The 15,747-nt window shown below is 40.4% G+C and overlaps 1 protein-coding gene across 1 annotated transcript; it reads left to right on the top strand.

Moving 5' to 3' along the window:
- The first annotated feature begins 1,680 nt into the window (after window positions 1–1,680).
- On the top strand, window positions 1,681–5,221 carry LOC147886887 (uncharacterized). Its single transcript, XM_087394790.1, has one exon. It carries the CDS (start codon window positions 1,887–1,889, stop codon window positions 3,552–3,554), a length of 1,668 nt encoding a protein of 555 aa, XP_087250916.1. The 5' UTR covers window positions 1,681–1,886; the 3' UTR covers window positions 3,555–5,221.
- The last annotated feature ends 10,526 nt before the right edge of the window (window positions 5,222–15,747 follow it).

Genomic DNA, 15,747 nt, shown 5'->3' with positions numbered 1-15,747 from the left:
CATGAGAAGCTCGTGTTGCCATTGCCTTCAAATCTAACATCTCCAGTCGAAGCCCATTAATTATCTTTGCAAGATCCTAGACTGAAGTGTCAACAATAGGGGAATAGAAACATAAGAGTACATGCCATGGCAACACGCTACCCTGGCTTCAAATACATAGGGGGAAGGGGGGAGAGGCCTAAAGTGTCAACAATAGGGGGGTAGAAACATTAGAGAACATGCCATGGCAACACGTTGCCCTAGCTTCCAATACATAGGGGGAAGGGGGGAGAGGCTTGAATGCTTGGGCTTTAGTGATGCTATCGAACTTCTTCGTAATAATCTTTGCCTGCTCCATTGTGGTGGCAACTTAATACGAAACTTATAAGCAGCCCCATTGATTGTTTGACTCAGCACATATTGAGCTATTCTAGAGGCAAAACCTTTATTGTCAATCTACATTCCCTTAAGGTGGGCCAGTTTGTCAATTAATCTATCCTAATAGCCTTTTGGATTTGAAATTGTGTTAATTAATTAAGGTGGGCCAGTTTGTCATTGGATTTCAAATTGTGCTAATCAAATGATAGAGATTTCATCTCCACAGACCTCAGGCTTTCACGGTTCCTAGGGCGTTTATAGACTTGGGGCACCATTGGGGTGCATGGAATGCATTTGGGCTATGGGATGGACGTGGGCGGGCAATCTTGCATGTCCATGATCCATGGGCATGCCCACGAAGAAACAACGTCTTAGGGTGTTTATGGACGACCCTAAGAATTGTTTCTTTGTTTGTGCGTGATAGTTTTCGCAGCTATACAGCCGCATTTTATGAAATCGTGATCTGTGTCTTGAGGATTGAGATGAGGCATAGCCCTTTCGCATATAGCCTGGGGCGGTGGAGGTATGGGTACCTCCCCTGGTTGACACGTGGGGTAGCAAAACGGACTCCGGTGCTCACTGAGGCCTATCCATTTTGTTGAGCTTGATCTTTCGTGATTATATCAAACTTCTTTGCAATAATCTTTGCATGCTCCATGCTGGTGGCAACTTAAGCTGGAACTTATCAGCAACCCCAGTGATTATTTGAATCAACACATATTGAGCCAGTCTTGAGGCAAAACCTTTATTGTCAGTCTACATTTCCTTAAGGTAGGCCAGTTTATTAATTCATCTATCCTAATAGCTTTTGGATTTGAAATTGTGTTAATTGAATGATGGAGATTTCATTTAAATGATGGAGATTTCATTTCCATAGACCTCAGGCTTTTATAGTTCTTAGGGTGCTTATAGACTTGTGGCATCATTGCCTAGGCTGTGGGATGGATGCGGGTGGGCAATCTTGCATGTCCATGATCCATGGGCACACCCACTGTGGGGGTATTCGTAAACACCCTAAGAAGTTGTTTGTTGGTCAGTTTCCGAATCTGCAACCGCATTCATGTCATGAAATCGTGATGACTTGTGTCTTGAGGATTGAGATGAGGCAAAGCCGGTTTGCATGCAACATGGTGCGGGGTGGTGACACGTGGGGTGGCAAAACGGGCTTCGGGATCCCTGCTGAGGCCTATCCATGTCGACAAGGGGTGCGGAAACCGCAACAGGAGGGGGGGGGGGGGGGCATGGTGAGCTTATCTAGAACCAATGAAAAGCATGAGTTCCCCAAGTAGAGATATGCTTGATCCAAAATGCAAAAGAGTTGGGGACTGCAAAAGTGGAAGGGATGAGGAGAGAATTGTGAGAGGTGAACTCAACAAAGCAAAGCAACTGCAGCATCTCAGATCAAAAAATGGCAATGGAGCGCTGTCGCGAGAGTCGCTGCACAGATCAAGCAAAGCTCTCCCCCTCTCTCTTTCTGCTCTTTCGTTCTCATTGATTCCCCTTCCTCAGCCTTCACCTTCGCCTTTTCCATGGCCTTCCTGCTTCACCTTCCTACACTTTGTCCCGTCGCAGATATCTCTTGTGAATCAACCACCCAAGAACGATTAAGCTCCTCTCTAGTGGCTAGCGAGCCTTCTCGGTTTCTCCCCAGTTCCGGCATCTATGGCACCAGGATCCGAAAGGTTACCGTCTCCCCTGCTCCTCGCATTTCCGAGTCCAAGGAAGTCAGAGATGTCTGCAGAATACTCAGGGAGGAGGCCGAATGGTGCCCCCGGTTAGAAGCCGCGCTTGAAGCACTTGCTCCGAAATTGAAAACGCGTATGCTTGCTAGGATCCTGAAGATGCAAACCAATGCCAAATTGGCTTGGAAAATTTTCCAATGGGCTGAACGGCAACCCTATTTTATGCACGATCAGTACACCTACTACGCCCTTATTGAGGTTCTCGGTCAAGCAGAGGAGCTCCAGGCCATTTGGGTTCTTATAGAAGGTATGAGGAGCTCAGGAATCAAAGTGAAGGCCATACCTTTCGCCATTCTGATTGCTACCTATGGTCGGGTTGGCATGGTAAAAGAAGCCGAGATTACATTTCAGTCGATGCGTGGCTTCCGTTGTAAACCCAATGTTTACGTATACAATGCTCTTCTAAATGCTTTGTTAATGGCGCGCAAAACTGAGAAAGCCCTCTTTACATATTCGAATATGCTCCAGCTTGGGTGCAAGCCTGATGCCGTCACGTTTAACACGCTCATCACCCGCCTTTGTTACAGTGGTCAATCAGAAAAGGCAGCAAGCTTCTTGGATGAGATGATAAAGTGGAAATTGTCACCTGAGATTCGGATATACAACACTTTGATAAACACCTTTCTGAAGGAAGGCCAGGTTGACAGGGCGCTGAGTATCTATGAAGAAAGTCTCAAAGACGGTTGCAATCCTAATGCGATAACTTACACCATGCTACTCGATCGGCTGTGTAAGATGGGAAAGATAAACGAAGCTCTGGAATTATTGCAGGAGATGGTTAATCGTGGTTGTGATCCTGACATGTATACATATACTGCTTTGATCCACGGTCTCTTCAAGGCAGGCAGAGTTGCCATGGCGCTCTCCATTTTCACAGGTCTAATTGAGAAAGGATGTCATCCCAATGTAGCAACTTACAATGCAGTAATTGATTGGTTTTGCAAGGATAACAAGGTGGACCAAGCTTTGAAGTTGGCGCAAGACATGGAAAGCAGGGGGTGTTATCCTGATACTATCACATATAATTCCTTAATGTATGGTCTTTTTAAAGCAGGCAGAGCCGGAATGGCCCTCTCTTTTGCCAGGGAGATGATAGAAAAGGGTTGTAATCCTGACATGGTTACTTATACTATAATGCTGGACTTTTTGTGCAAGGAGGGTGAAATAGATGACGCTTTGGCATTGTTGGAAGAGATGACAAAGAATGGATATGAAACAGACACGATTGTCTGTAATACAATTATTCGTGGTCTTTTCACAGCTGGCAAAGCTGATATGGCTCTTTCTACTGCAAAGATAATGATGAAACATGGTTGCTATCCAAACAAGACGACTTATCGCATACTCTGTGACTGGTTCCATAAGGAAGGACAACCAAATGGAGTCCAAGACTTGTGGGAAGAGATCACTCACATTAGCCGTGATCCAGTATATGCGATCCAAAATACTTCCTGATGCTGACTGTAATTAGGAAGAAGGGGCATTCAGTGAAACAAGGCCACGCATTGTATACTCAATGGCTGGTTATTAATTGGATGACGTTATAGAGCTCTGGGCAGAGATGACTAGAATGGACTGTGATCCTCAGTTTGGGATGCAAAATAATTGATGACGCTAAGATGCTTTTCAAACACTAGTGTTACCCTCCTGTTTCGAGAATGGAAACCATTCGACTGGTGCAAGTGAAGCGTAGAACACAGCAAATGCTGCAGCATTTATGCTTGGTGTTTCTTCCAATGCATGGAAGCCATTCCAAAACGGATTCACTATACTGTTGCATGCATCCATAGTTATGCCAAATTGCAGGTTCTGCTGTAAGAAATGCCTGAATGGCTTCTTGGAAGCGTATGCAGCACAGGAATCTAGCATTTGTTGTCTATGATGATTTGCAGGAATGTTTTGGCAGTCAGTAAATCTTTCTGCCAACTCCTAGTCATTGTATGATTTGTTAGTCCCCTTCATTCTCCCACGTCTATTCAGGCATTTGGGAGTACAGTGGAAGCTAGGGTTTTTAATGTCTATGTGGGATCTATGTGGGACTCAGTTGGCTGTTTGATAAGGACACTTGCTGCTTTTTCTATTATAAATACTATTTGAGCACTCGGTTGTGAGTCTTGTTCACGTCAAGACGAGAGTTTAGAGACTATGTGATATATGGACGTGTCATGAACTTGCATGTTAACATGGGCTGATGATGTGCCAGAAGATACTTTTGTGTTTGGCTGATGCTCCTCATATTTGAAAGGGATTTTTGTTGGCATGTAGCAAGCATGGAAACCTGGTCCACATTCACACATGCATGCAGCGGAAGACTTGCTATTTGTTAGCATAAATACATAAAGCCTCAAGGAGATGACACCAGACGGAAAAAGACATCAAGGAGACTTTTACTGTTGATGGAAAGCTGCAGCTATCAAAATTTGCAGATGGACAGAAAACAAAGACGGAACAACTGTTATGGTTGGAGTAGGAATGCTCCTCATGTAGCGCTAAAATCTGACCATCGATGAAAAAATGTGGATGATGGCCATTCGCAGCTACTGCCTTTCCTGTGGATGCATCCCAATCACGGAAACGTTCATCATGTTCACAGACCGTGGTCTTTTCAAAACAGTGCCAATCGAACGCAAGCAGATCCTCATAGAAGGTGTCGGAAGGTTCAGCTCAAGGCAATGTGAACAGGCAGCAGGTGGTAGCGCAGCCAAAACCTGGAGAAATTGACAACGATGGAGGGCTTCCTTTAAAAGAGAGTCGTAGAATGACAGCAATTTTATGGGCGATTCAACAATTGGTCGTAACTTGCAAAAAAACAGTAGTGAACAGCTTGCTAAAAGAAAATGCGGCAGATCTAGCTGTGGGCAGTCCCATAAGTATTGTGGGTTTCCAAGAACAAAAGCAGATCTGATGCAGCTGGATCAAGAATAAGCAGGAGAAGGAGAGAAGGCTTCTCAGATGATGTAGAAGGCGACCATCAGATATTTGGGGCAATAGAACTTTGAACAGTAGAAGCACTGGTGAGCAGAAGAACCAGATCTTATTTTTAGCTTCCAGACATGTCCCCCCCCCCTTCTTGTGCTATTGCATTAGTGTTGACTAGTTTCCAGATATGGAAGAGAAGGATTGTGCCAACAAACATAATTTCTGTCGTGCGATTGATAAAACACTTTGAATAACAAGTGAGTACAAGTACTCGTGAGCGTTGCCTTCAAATTGGTTCTGTCAAAGGAAAACAATTGTCAAGATGAATAAATGATTAATTTATAACACCTTGCATAACTCCATGTGGGGTGGCTTCAAGGGGAGGTTGTGTGTGTGTGTGTGAGAGAGAGAGAGAGAGAGAGAGTTCTTAAAAAAAGAAAGTGTTTGTGAGTGAGTGTGTGACAGAGAAAAAGAGGGCCACGTGGCAACAAAGTATGTGGGACACTTTTTAATAAAAGTATACCTAGAGCGCTGTTTGGAAGGCAGTGCTAACAAAATTAGCTTCTATGTGAATGGCAAAGTAGTCAGTGGATTCCTACTCATAGCAAAGTACAAGACCTCTTCTATAGGCTCTTATCTTCCACACACTACACAAACCTCACTGATGATGTTAGTGCCATGATGTCACACAATCAAATCAAATATAATCTAATCCAAAGGCCAAGTTGCAAGGCGTCTTAGTACAAAAGGGGGTTAGAGAGAACTCTTCCATGGGGTTTTAGGGTTAAAAGAGGTTGTAGGGTTCAACAATGCGTTGAAGTTTACAAAGGCTTAAAAAGAAGACATGATCCTCCATCACCAACTTAAGGGGTAAGGGTCTAGAAATCCTAATATAGAAGGGTGTAAGCACATTTATGTGCGCTAAAAATGTGGTCCTGATGGATGTTGTTAACTAGCAATGCTTGTTAGATGTATTTTAAAACGTCCAACACTTTTCTTTTGAAATTCAAATGTCTTTGGTCCATCCCTTTCAAATTTTGAATATTGGCTTTCATTACAAACAATGTGGACACATGAGATTAGCTCTCTCTCTCTCTCTCTCTCTCTCTCTCTCTCTCTCTCTCATGCGCACGAGCACACACAGAGGTCTCTATGACCTACTTACAAATGCATGAAATGAAGCTTTTGAGGAGCCATGAACATTGTTGATCAACAATCATCCATTTTGATTCTACCCAGCTTCCACAACCTTGCAGAGCAACTTCTCTTCTTTCTCCTCTTCCTCCTCGTCATTGTTGTTCTCCTCCTTCACCCACTTGTCCTGACCTCTCTTAGCATTGTGGCATTATTTGAGACCAGCCCGCCTTTTCTTCCTTTGAATCCTCTTCCTATTCTTCCACTCTCTCCCTCTCCATAAATTTTTGGAGAACCATGCATTGGCATTAGATTAGGTATGTGTCATTGCAACATAGGCAATGCATCCAATGGAGGTAAAGACATCTACCCACTATTTGTATGAAGTTATTTTTGATATCTTGGCTATTTCCTTGACTAATTATCATAGCGTATGTACGTTTGCAATCAACGCTAGAAGATTGTAGAAGGCATTGATTATGAATGATGAATCCCAACTCATAGGACCCATATGCTCTTATTGTCATTAGGCAATATGAGAGAGAAAGGAAGAGGAAACAAGAGGACAAGAAGAAACATATGAAGTGTGATGGTGGAGTGCAGTCTCTCAATGATGAAGAAAAGTAAAAGATCTCCTTTGGGGTTGTAGACTTTTCAAGGACATGACTGATGGCATTGTTGCAGAAGTGAGATGTGAAATATGAAATTGAGTTAATCAACACCCTGTCATGCCGCAAGCAATCCAAGAATAATCTACACTAGAGGAGGTTGTTATTCGAATTCCTATCATAACTTATGTTTGAAATACATTAGCTCTTGTCAAGCAGCCAAGCTGTAAAGAGGCATAGTTCTTCAATAATTCAGCACTGCCCATGATGTTGAATTCAAAGGAAAACATGCCTATTGCAAAAATATCAAGGATCCGTGAAGCCCCTTCGTTGTTGCTTGTACAAGGCAAAATCAAGGGTGGAACTGGATGCTGATAAACTATCTCATTGGTTGCTTGCTAAAAGCACAAATGATGCGGGCTATCCACAAACGAAATGAAAGAATTGGCATTCACATTTTGGAAAGATGAGAGATGTGGGTAATCCCTCACATTAAGGATGTTTGCCAAAAGAAAACAAGGCCCAAAAGTTACATAAAACACCCCATGTGCTTGCTCGTTGAGCCTTAGGTACATAAATCTCACTAAACTGACTTAACTTGCATGTGATGCTGATAGCTAGTATGCATTGTGAGTTAGCGCAGTTCTACCACACACATATGCTTCTATCACAATAAACGTTCCTTCACTTTTTTGTAATTCCCACTTTTGTCTACTAAAATCACTATTAGCTTATGTTTTCGTACTGCTGTGAACTCTATGGTAATTACTAGAAGTAACTCATACTACTTAGTCCTTTAGGTCGTAATTATAACTTTCTATGATAAATAGCGCAACACATTCTGATATCTAGCATCACATCTGAGAACCAACATGGCTCAATAGTTAGATAATGCTAAGTTACATCATCAACTGATAGGCACTCTCTGATAACTAGCAACTAAAGCTTCTAAGTAGAGGTCGCTAAGTAGCATGGTTTGATCTACATAATGCTAACTACCAGGGTGTGATACCCAACATTTGATGCTTCCAAGTAGATGTTGCTCAGTAGCATGGTTTGGTCCATTAACTATATGTGCTTACTAGCATGGTTTAATAACAGGCAGGGTTTGATAAATAGCATGGTCACACAACAATAAGCATGGTCTAATAACAAGTACAATTTGACCCATCTTATGCTAACTAGCATGGTCTGATAACAAGGATGGTTGGACCTAGATTATGCTAGCTAGCATGGTCTTATAGCCAACATGGTTGGACTTAGATTATGCTAACTAGCATGGTCTTATAACAAGCATGGTTTGGACCTAGTTTATGCTAACTAGCATGGCCTAATAATAGGCACGAATTAATAAGTATCATGGTCACATAGTAAGCATGGCTTGATAACTAGCACAGGCTAAAACTTTGCAAGTTGATTTTTTCAGATAGGTTCAACAAAAGACATCTAGATTGCAACATTGGTCAGAGATTGTTTGAGATGTTAAAGCCATTTTTCTCTAGTCGTGGAGGACAAATACACATGCTATTGTGAGTACCATTTCCAAATGTCCTTTCTAAAGGACACGTTGAACCACATGTGGTCCCATACATTTCGGCTTCATGAAGTGAGATGCAATTGCAAATGCAGCATTTGTGCCCTAGGTTGGTACAAGCATTGATATAGATATGAGAAAGTGGAGATGGGCGGTACTGCAGCATTCCACCGTGGTTCCATCGAGCTTGGATGCTTCAAGATGTGGCTGTAGAGGATATGGAGCTTGTGCAGATGGACATCAAGACAACTTTCTTGCATGGGGATCTGCATGAGCTGGGTGCGGGGGTCCCACTCCCCATCCCATAGTCACGTCTAGCAAAAAGATCTCGAGAGGGATGAGTTAGTGATAGGTTCAAGAGCGCTTGCCTTGAGCTTCAAGACACCGAGCCATGCAAACTTCTAATAGTAAAGGTATTTAGATATATGCTGCAACAAATAAGCTTGGTCAGATGGTGTGGCCTTACAATTTAAGGCTGCCAGGTCATTCTATTTTAGTGCAAGAAATGCTAGAGTGACAAGGGTGGAGATGAGCTAGTTCTTCTTTGAATCAGGGCATGGCAAGGGTGAGCATGACAGTCCTAGAGGACTTGTAAAAAGAATTGACACAAGCCTAATGGTAACATCTTGAAGTGCACAATGGATGTGGTTAGTTTTCTATGAGACTTCTTCTCTGAGAGCAGATGTAGAGAAATAAAGGGAATGCGCATGTGTGTTAGTGAAGATTAAATTGGAAGATGTGAACAAGGAGGTGAAGTAAAATTATGAGCGTATTTCAAATTCTCACTCTTTGTATGCATTTCATGGTCACAACTTGAGGGATTCAATTGCCCTAGCAATGAGATCATTGGCATGCTTATTTGATGCATGCATGCATTCACATGGAAACATTGTATTGACAAGGCCCACATGCAACCCTCTGCTTATCACAATATGATGCCACTACTACTTGATGATGTAGAAGTCATTGCAAATGAGGTGAATGAATGAAAATATCACTTTTGAAGGCCAATATGATGCATTCAAGAAGTGTATTGTATGTTTCACCACTTTTATAGTAAATCTAGATGCAACAACCATTGATGAGGATGCATATATTTACCTTATCAAGTATGTTGCAGTAAAGGAGAGGTAGAAAAGGGGTACATTGATGAATGGAAGAATGTGATTGATGTATTTCAAGTGACATGATACCTACTCCTTCAAACTAGATAAGAACCAGCCCCTTGTCCACATAATTTCAAATTGTGTACGATGCATCAAGATACTCGTGGAGCAGACACCAAAAAGAAGGCAAATGTACACAATCACTCGAAAAAGTTATGAAGCAATCTATAATTGCATGCCCTTTAGGATTCGATATGAAACCACTAACATAAACTACTACTTTTGATGCCTTGTTTATTAGTTACCTACTTAGCATAGTTTCCTTAATGACATGCTATAGTGATCAATATATAAAAAATATGCTAGTGACTAGTTGTATGCAAGTTAGCAACATGTTAACAATGTGCTAGTTAACATTGTATGACTATGTTAAAAGTACGCTAGTTAATAGTGTGCTCATTAATGATGTTAACTGTGTTAACAGTGTGCTAGTCAATAGTGCTAATAGGGTTGATACACTTAGATTCTTTCCCCTATAACCTAACCAACCCTCTAGCAAGGTGATTTTTCACCACCAGAGACATTACACCACCATGCACGATCTTGTTCTACTACTTAAGGACATATTGTTATTGTGTATGTTCATGCTGTCCTTATTGCTCACTTTGCTCCAAATTGCCTTGAGATCTATGGCAAGCTTGTAACATTGCTTGCTTCACTCCACAATGCCCTTAGCTTCGTGGCAAGCTTGCAACATGGTAGCCTCTTAGGTCTCTACTTCCAAATTCTTCTATTGTTCTCTTATTATTTGTTTCTTCTCCCCACCTTACTTACCCAGTGATTCTCTCCTTGTAAACTTGTAACTGGGTCGCTTCCAATGCATCCCCTTCCTTGTTCTTATTTTCTTCCAACTCCTAGGTCAGAGTGAGCTGGTAGTGGTTCTCCTTGCCTCTAATGTCAGTTTGCCTCACTGCTTAGCTTCTATGCTTTTTGGTATCTCCTCTCCTAGTTGACATGTAAAGTGGCACCTTTTTCACATCATGTAAAGTGGCACCTTTTTTCCTCTCCTAGTGGACATGTAAAATGGCACCTTTTTCACATCATGGTGATTGCCACTGCTCCAAAGCTTTGGTTTATTTGTAGCCTGCAGTACTTGTCACTTTCTCTACTCCTCTCTCCTTTCAAGCTTCATTTAAAACCTATCATGTACTGTGGCCCTCTTCTTGCTTAAGCTCTCCCCTTCTTTTGCTTCAAAGCTTCTACCACCTCCCTCTTGGTCTACACCCTCACTATGCAGAGTTTCTCCTTCATCATTACACTGTTGCTTCTTTTCCCAACTCGAGGCATCAGGAGTGAAGCCTTTGCTTTCCTTTGCCAACCCTCTTCAAGGCTTGTGATTTTAGTAGACTTGCATGGTCGACTGGGTCTTTTGATTTCGGCCAGCCTTTTGGGAGCTTCCTTCTTTTGATTTGCCCCAGCTCCTTTTCTTGGTGCCCCTTTGTTGTTGGCGACCCTTGATAACTCATTTTCTTGATTTATCTAGTGTTATATTTAGAAAGGCTTTTGACTATTATTTGGTTACATTTATTTAATCATATATATTTATTATTTGGTTACATTTTTAATTATTATTTGGTTACATATATTTAATCATATATATCTAAGGATTATTTTACTTTTACACATTGGTTTATATCTCAAACTCCTCCCCTATTTGTGAGTTAGGTCGTCGAAGGGCCTTTGCTTTGTCCCTCTCTATGAGTTTTATGAGTTACAAGTTATGCATTTATGAGTTATGAGTTACGAGTTTATGAGATATGAGTTATAAGTTATGACTTTATGAGTTTATGAGATATGAGTTATAAATTATAAGTTATAAGTTATGAGTTTATGAGATATGAGTTATAAGTTATGAATTTAAGAGTTTTTATGTTTTAAGTTATGAGTTTTTTTGTTCTAAGTTATAAGTAACGAGTTTTAAGCTATGAGTTTTATGTTTTAAGTTATGAGTTTTAATGTTTTAAGTTATAAGTTGTAAGTTTTAATGTTTTATGTTATAAGTTTTAAGATTTTAGTTATGAGTTATAAGTTTTGAAGTTTTTACGTTTGTAAGTTTATAGCTTTACACGTTTGTAAGTATATAACTTTATAAGTTTGTTAATTTATAACTATTTAAGTTAATAACTTCATACGTTTATAACTTTAAATGTTTGTAACTTTTTATATACTCATAAGTTGTTGAGTTTAAAATTTTATAAGTTGTTGAGTTTTGAAGTTTATAAGTTTATAACTTTATGAAATTATAACCTTGTAGAGTTTATAAGTTTATAACTTTGTATGTCTGCTAATAAGTTTATAAGTTGTTGAGTTTGTTTATGTAAGTTTATAAGTTTATGTATGTTTGCTTACAAGGGGCAGATGAGATGGCGAGTAGAAATAGAGTACAAGTCGCATCAAACAATACACAATCAAACATGCTTGCAACTAGAATTGTTCATGCAGAACAACCAAGATGAGATGTGACTAGGCAAGTTGTATATGCATCGAGTGCTCCACGAGACACAATTGATTTGAGTGATGATGCTCTAGGGCCTTGACATGCATTTGAAATTGAGAATCAAGCATTTGAAATTGAGAATCAAGGACCAAACACTAGTCCAACATTCATGTGGGCCTAGCAACCCTCTCAAAGAGCCATTCCACATGCACATGCTATAAAATGTAAGTCGCATGGCCCACAATAAGAGTTTGCTATCAATGTACATGACTATCAAAACAAAGTTCAGGGGGGAGAGATAGTGAGCATCAAGGGACGTACCCATGCTTGTGTTTTGGAGGCCAACAAAGCCTCATCTACCATGCCTTGTTTCAAAAAAAAAATAAAATCTCCAAGGAAGCTCCAAAGGCTAAAGCCCTTAAGCTCTCCTGCCCACGGTCCATGTCTTTATTAATTCCTCATGGTATGCCAAAGCAAAACCTTGTTTGCAGGACCAGTAACCGTTTCAAAGAAATTTTTTTTTTAAATCTCCAAGCCTTGGACCATGAACTCCACGTGCACACATGACAGCGACCTACAGTCTGTAATAGCTAAGGGAAGCCTAAAGCCCTCCAGAGTCTGCGGCTCTTCTTTCTCTCAGCTTGCATAGCTCCTCGATTAGCTGCGATCAAAGCCGCCTCTAGACTCGAGAGTTACCTTGTCTGCACTTGCCCATTTACAAAAGTTTTTGCTCCCGGCTCACCCTTCGAGTCTCTAGATTTCATGCTAGCTTGCGTCATTGCCTTAGCCTTGCATCAAAAGGCTTAGTGCATCGAGTGCACTGTGCAGCCAGCCATCAAAAGGCTTAGTGCATCGAGTGCACTGTGTATATCTGCAGTCATGACAACAGAGCAGCCTCTAGCCCACGGGCCTCTATCATCATGGATAGCAACGTGCATCAATCCTGTAGTCTCCATAATGTCGCCCTTGGGAAAGAGGCCTCTGTAAAGGTCTGGAAATAAAATCTGCCACTGCCAATTATCTCTGTAGTTTCTGCAGCTACTGCTCACGTGGAGTCATGCATCTTCGAATCACGGACCTAGAAGAACTCTGCCATCGAAGATAGCAACCACTACAGCCCTGCAGTCTCATCATAGTGGCCACCTCCTTTGTCTTTGCCATCGTGTGATGCTAACGTTTTAGCGTTTCAAGCGAAAGTTCCTTTTGATTATTATTTTTTTAACAAAGCAAAGGACCCCAAAGGTTCAAAGGCCCTCCAAAGAATTTATTATTTAAAAAAAAAAAGAAAAAGAAAAAAGAAGAAGAGGAAAATGTAGCAAGCTACGAGGCTCAACAAGGTGATCGGAGCTCAATAAGGCGAGGACCATAGCCAAATCTGAATGCTTGAATCAAGAAGGCAATTGGAGCCATGAATCACCGAGCAATTAATTGGAGACCAGTCGAGCACAAAGATGACTACGAGCGACATCATCGATCACATATCTCCCACTTTAGTCCTTTCTACTTCCGATCAAATCTAATTTTGGTGAATATGGTAATGGCTACTTAGCCAAACTCTAAGCCTACACACTAAAAGTTTCTTTCTCAATTTTTTGATTGTTTCTTAAAGGATTTACTGCCAAGACTACCATGTTCTCGACCTGAAGATCATAGGATAGAAATCTTACCGGGCAATACTCCACCTTGCAAAGCTCCTTATAGAGTCAATCAGCTAGAACAAAAGGAAATTCAAAAGCAAGTGGAGAAACTGATAGAGGGATGATTGATAAGACCCAGCAGTTCTCCTTATGGAGCACCTGTCTTATTAGTCAAAAATAAAAATGGAACCTATCGAATGTGCATAGACTATCGTGCAATAAACAAAATCACAGTGAAGAACAAATATCCAATCCCTAGGATTGATGATCTTTTGGATGCATTGAAAGGGGCCAAGGTCTTTAGTAAGATAGATCTCAAATTTGGCTATCATCAAGTTCGTATGGTAGAAGAGGATATATACAAGACTGCCTTTAGAACTCAAATGGACATTACAAGTTCCTAGTTATGCCTTTTGCACTAACTAATGCTCCAGCTACTTTTAGTAGAATGATGAACCGAGTCTTTCTTAAACACCAAGATTGTCTGGTAGTATTTTTTGATGATATTTCGGTGTTTAGCAACATTGAGGAGCATAAGGAACATCTGAAGCTAGTCTTTTCACTCTTGAAAGAAAATCAATTGTACATAAATCCTGAAAAGAGCTTTTTCTTTCAAGATCAGATAGAGTATTTGGGTCACATTGTATTTGCCGATGGGATTCGAGTAGATCAAAGAAGATTGAATGCATAGTCACATGGCCTAAACCCCAAGATATACATGAATTAAGATCATTCTTGGCATTGTGTAGCTTTTACAGAAAGTTTGTCAAGAATTTCGCATACATTGCACGTCCATTGACAGACCTTCTTAGAAAAGCTAAGCATTTCTTATGGACTGAGCATCAAGATAAATTCTTTACAGCTTTAAAAGAAGCTCTCACACAAGCTCATGTGTTGCAACTACCCGATTTCTCTAGACCATTCTTTGTAGTTGTAACCGATGCTAGTGGATATGGAATTGGAGCTGTACTTATGCAAGATAGACATCCAATAGCATATGAGAGCCGAAAATTGAAACTAGTGGAATGCAATTATAGTACATATAATAAAGAATTAACCGTTGTTGTGCATGCCTTACGAATTGATGAAATCTGAGTTCCTTATCAAAATCGATCAGCAAAGTATCAAGCATTTGTTGACTCGGCCATTAATATTCGATAGGCACATCAAATGGGCATCATTTATACAGAGTTTTCAGCCCATGATTCAGTATCAACTGGGAAAAGAAAATGTAGTTGTTGATGCTCTTAGTAGAAAGACAAGTATTAATCACATCACTGCTATAGAGACCCAGCCTTTCGAAGGTATGAAGAATTCTTATCAAGGGGATCCAGACTTTTTTGATATATGGAACAAATTAGAGAATAATAATTGGAATCCTATGTTGGAATATTCATGCAATAATGGATACCTCTTTTATCAAAAGGAATTATGCATCACCCCTTTAAACAAATTGTAATGGAGGAAATGCACCAACCACCATATATGGGACATAGGGGAGTGACTGCCACTTTACAAGTGATAGCAAGAGAATTTCATTGGCCTATTATAAGAAAAGATGTGGCTAAGTTTGTAGCCAAATGCATCATTTGCTAGAAGAACAGGAGTTACAAAGGAAAGACCTAGGACTGCAAATGCCTCTACCTATTCCTACACAACCTTGGGAACAAATATCTATGGATTTCATAATAGGTTTTCCTACTACAGCGAATCAAAATGATATGATTTGGACGATAGTAGATTGCTTTAGTGAGCAAGCTTATTTCATCCCATGTAAGAAGACTTTAATAGCTCAGCAAACTGCACATTTATTCATCAAGCATATCTTTGTTCATCATGGCTTGCCAAATATTATAGTGTCTGATCGAGATTCGAAGTTTTGCAGAAATTTTGTGGACTGCATTGTTTCATAATCTAGGCACTAAGTTAGATTTCTCATCAACTTTTCATCCATAATTGAATGGACAAACTGAAGTTAAAAGTAGTACTATTCTAGATATGATAAGAGCTTATGTGGGAAGTTAACCAAATACTTGGGACAAATATCTTCATCTCTTACAGTTTGCTTATAATAATACTCCTCATTCTGTAACTAGAAGAGCACCCTTTGATATTATCTATGGGAAGGTTTTACCTATTCCTATCACATGATTAACCCATAGAGTGGAGGCAGCAGATGCATTTACCCATGACTATCAAAATATTCTCAAAGA

The sequence above is a fragment of the Dipteris shenzhenensis genome, chromosome 23, assembly GCF_047967505.1.
Source record: "Dipteris shenzhenensis isolate YYH24624 ecotype China chromosome 23, Dip_SZ_1.0, whole genome shotgun sequence".
Classification (NCBI taxonomy): Eukaryota; Viridiplantae; Streptophyta; class Polypodiopsida; order Gleicheniales; family Dipteridaceae; genus Dipteris; species Dipteris shenzhenensis.
Note: the sequence above shows the minus strand (reverse complement) of the source record. Positions and strands in the feature narration are given on the sequence as shown.

What these genes read in the sequence shown, in the direction of transcription:
- LOC147886887 (XM_087394790.1), top strand. Translation starts at nt 1,887, where the DNA reads ATGGCCTTCCTGCTTCACCTTCCTACACTTTGTCCCGTCGCAGATATC.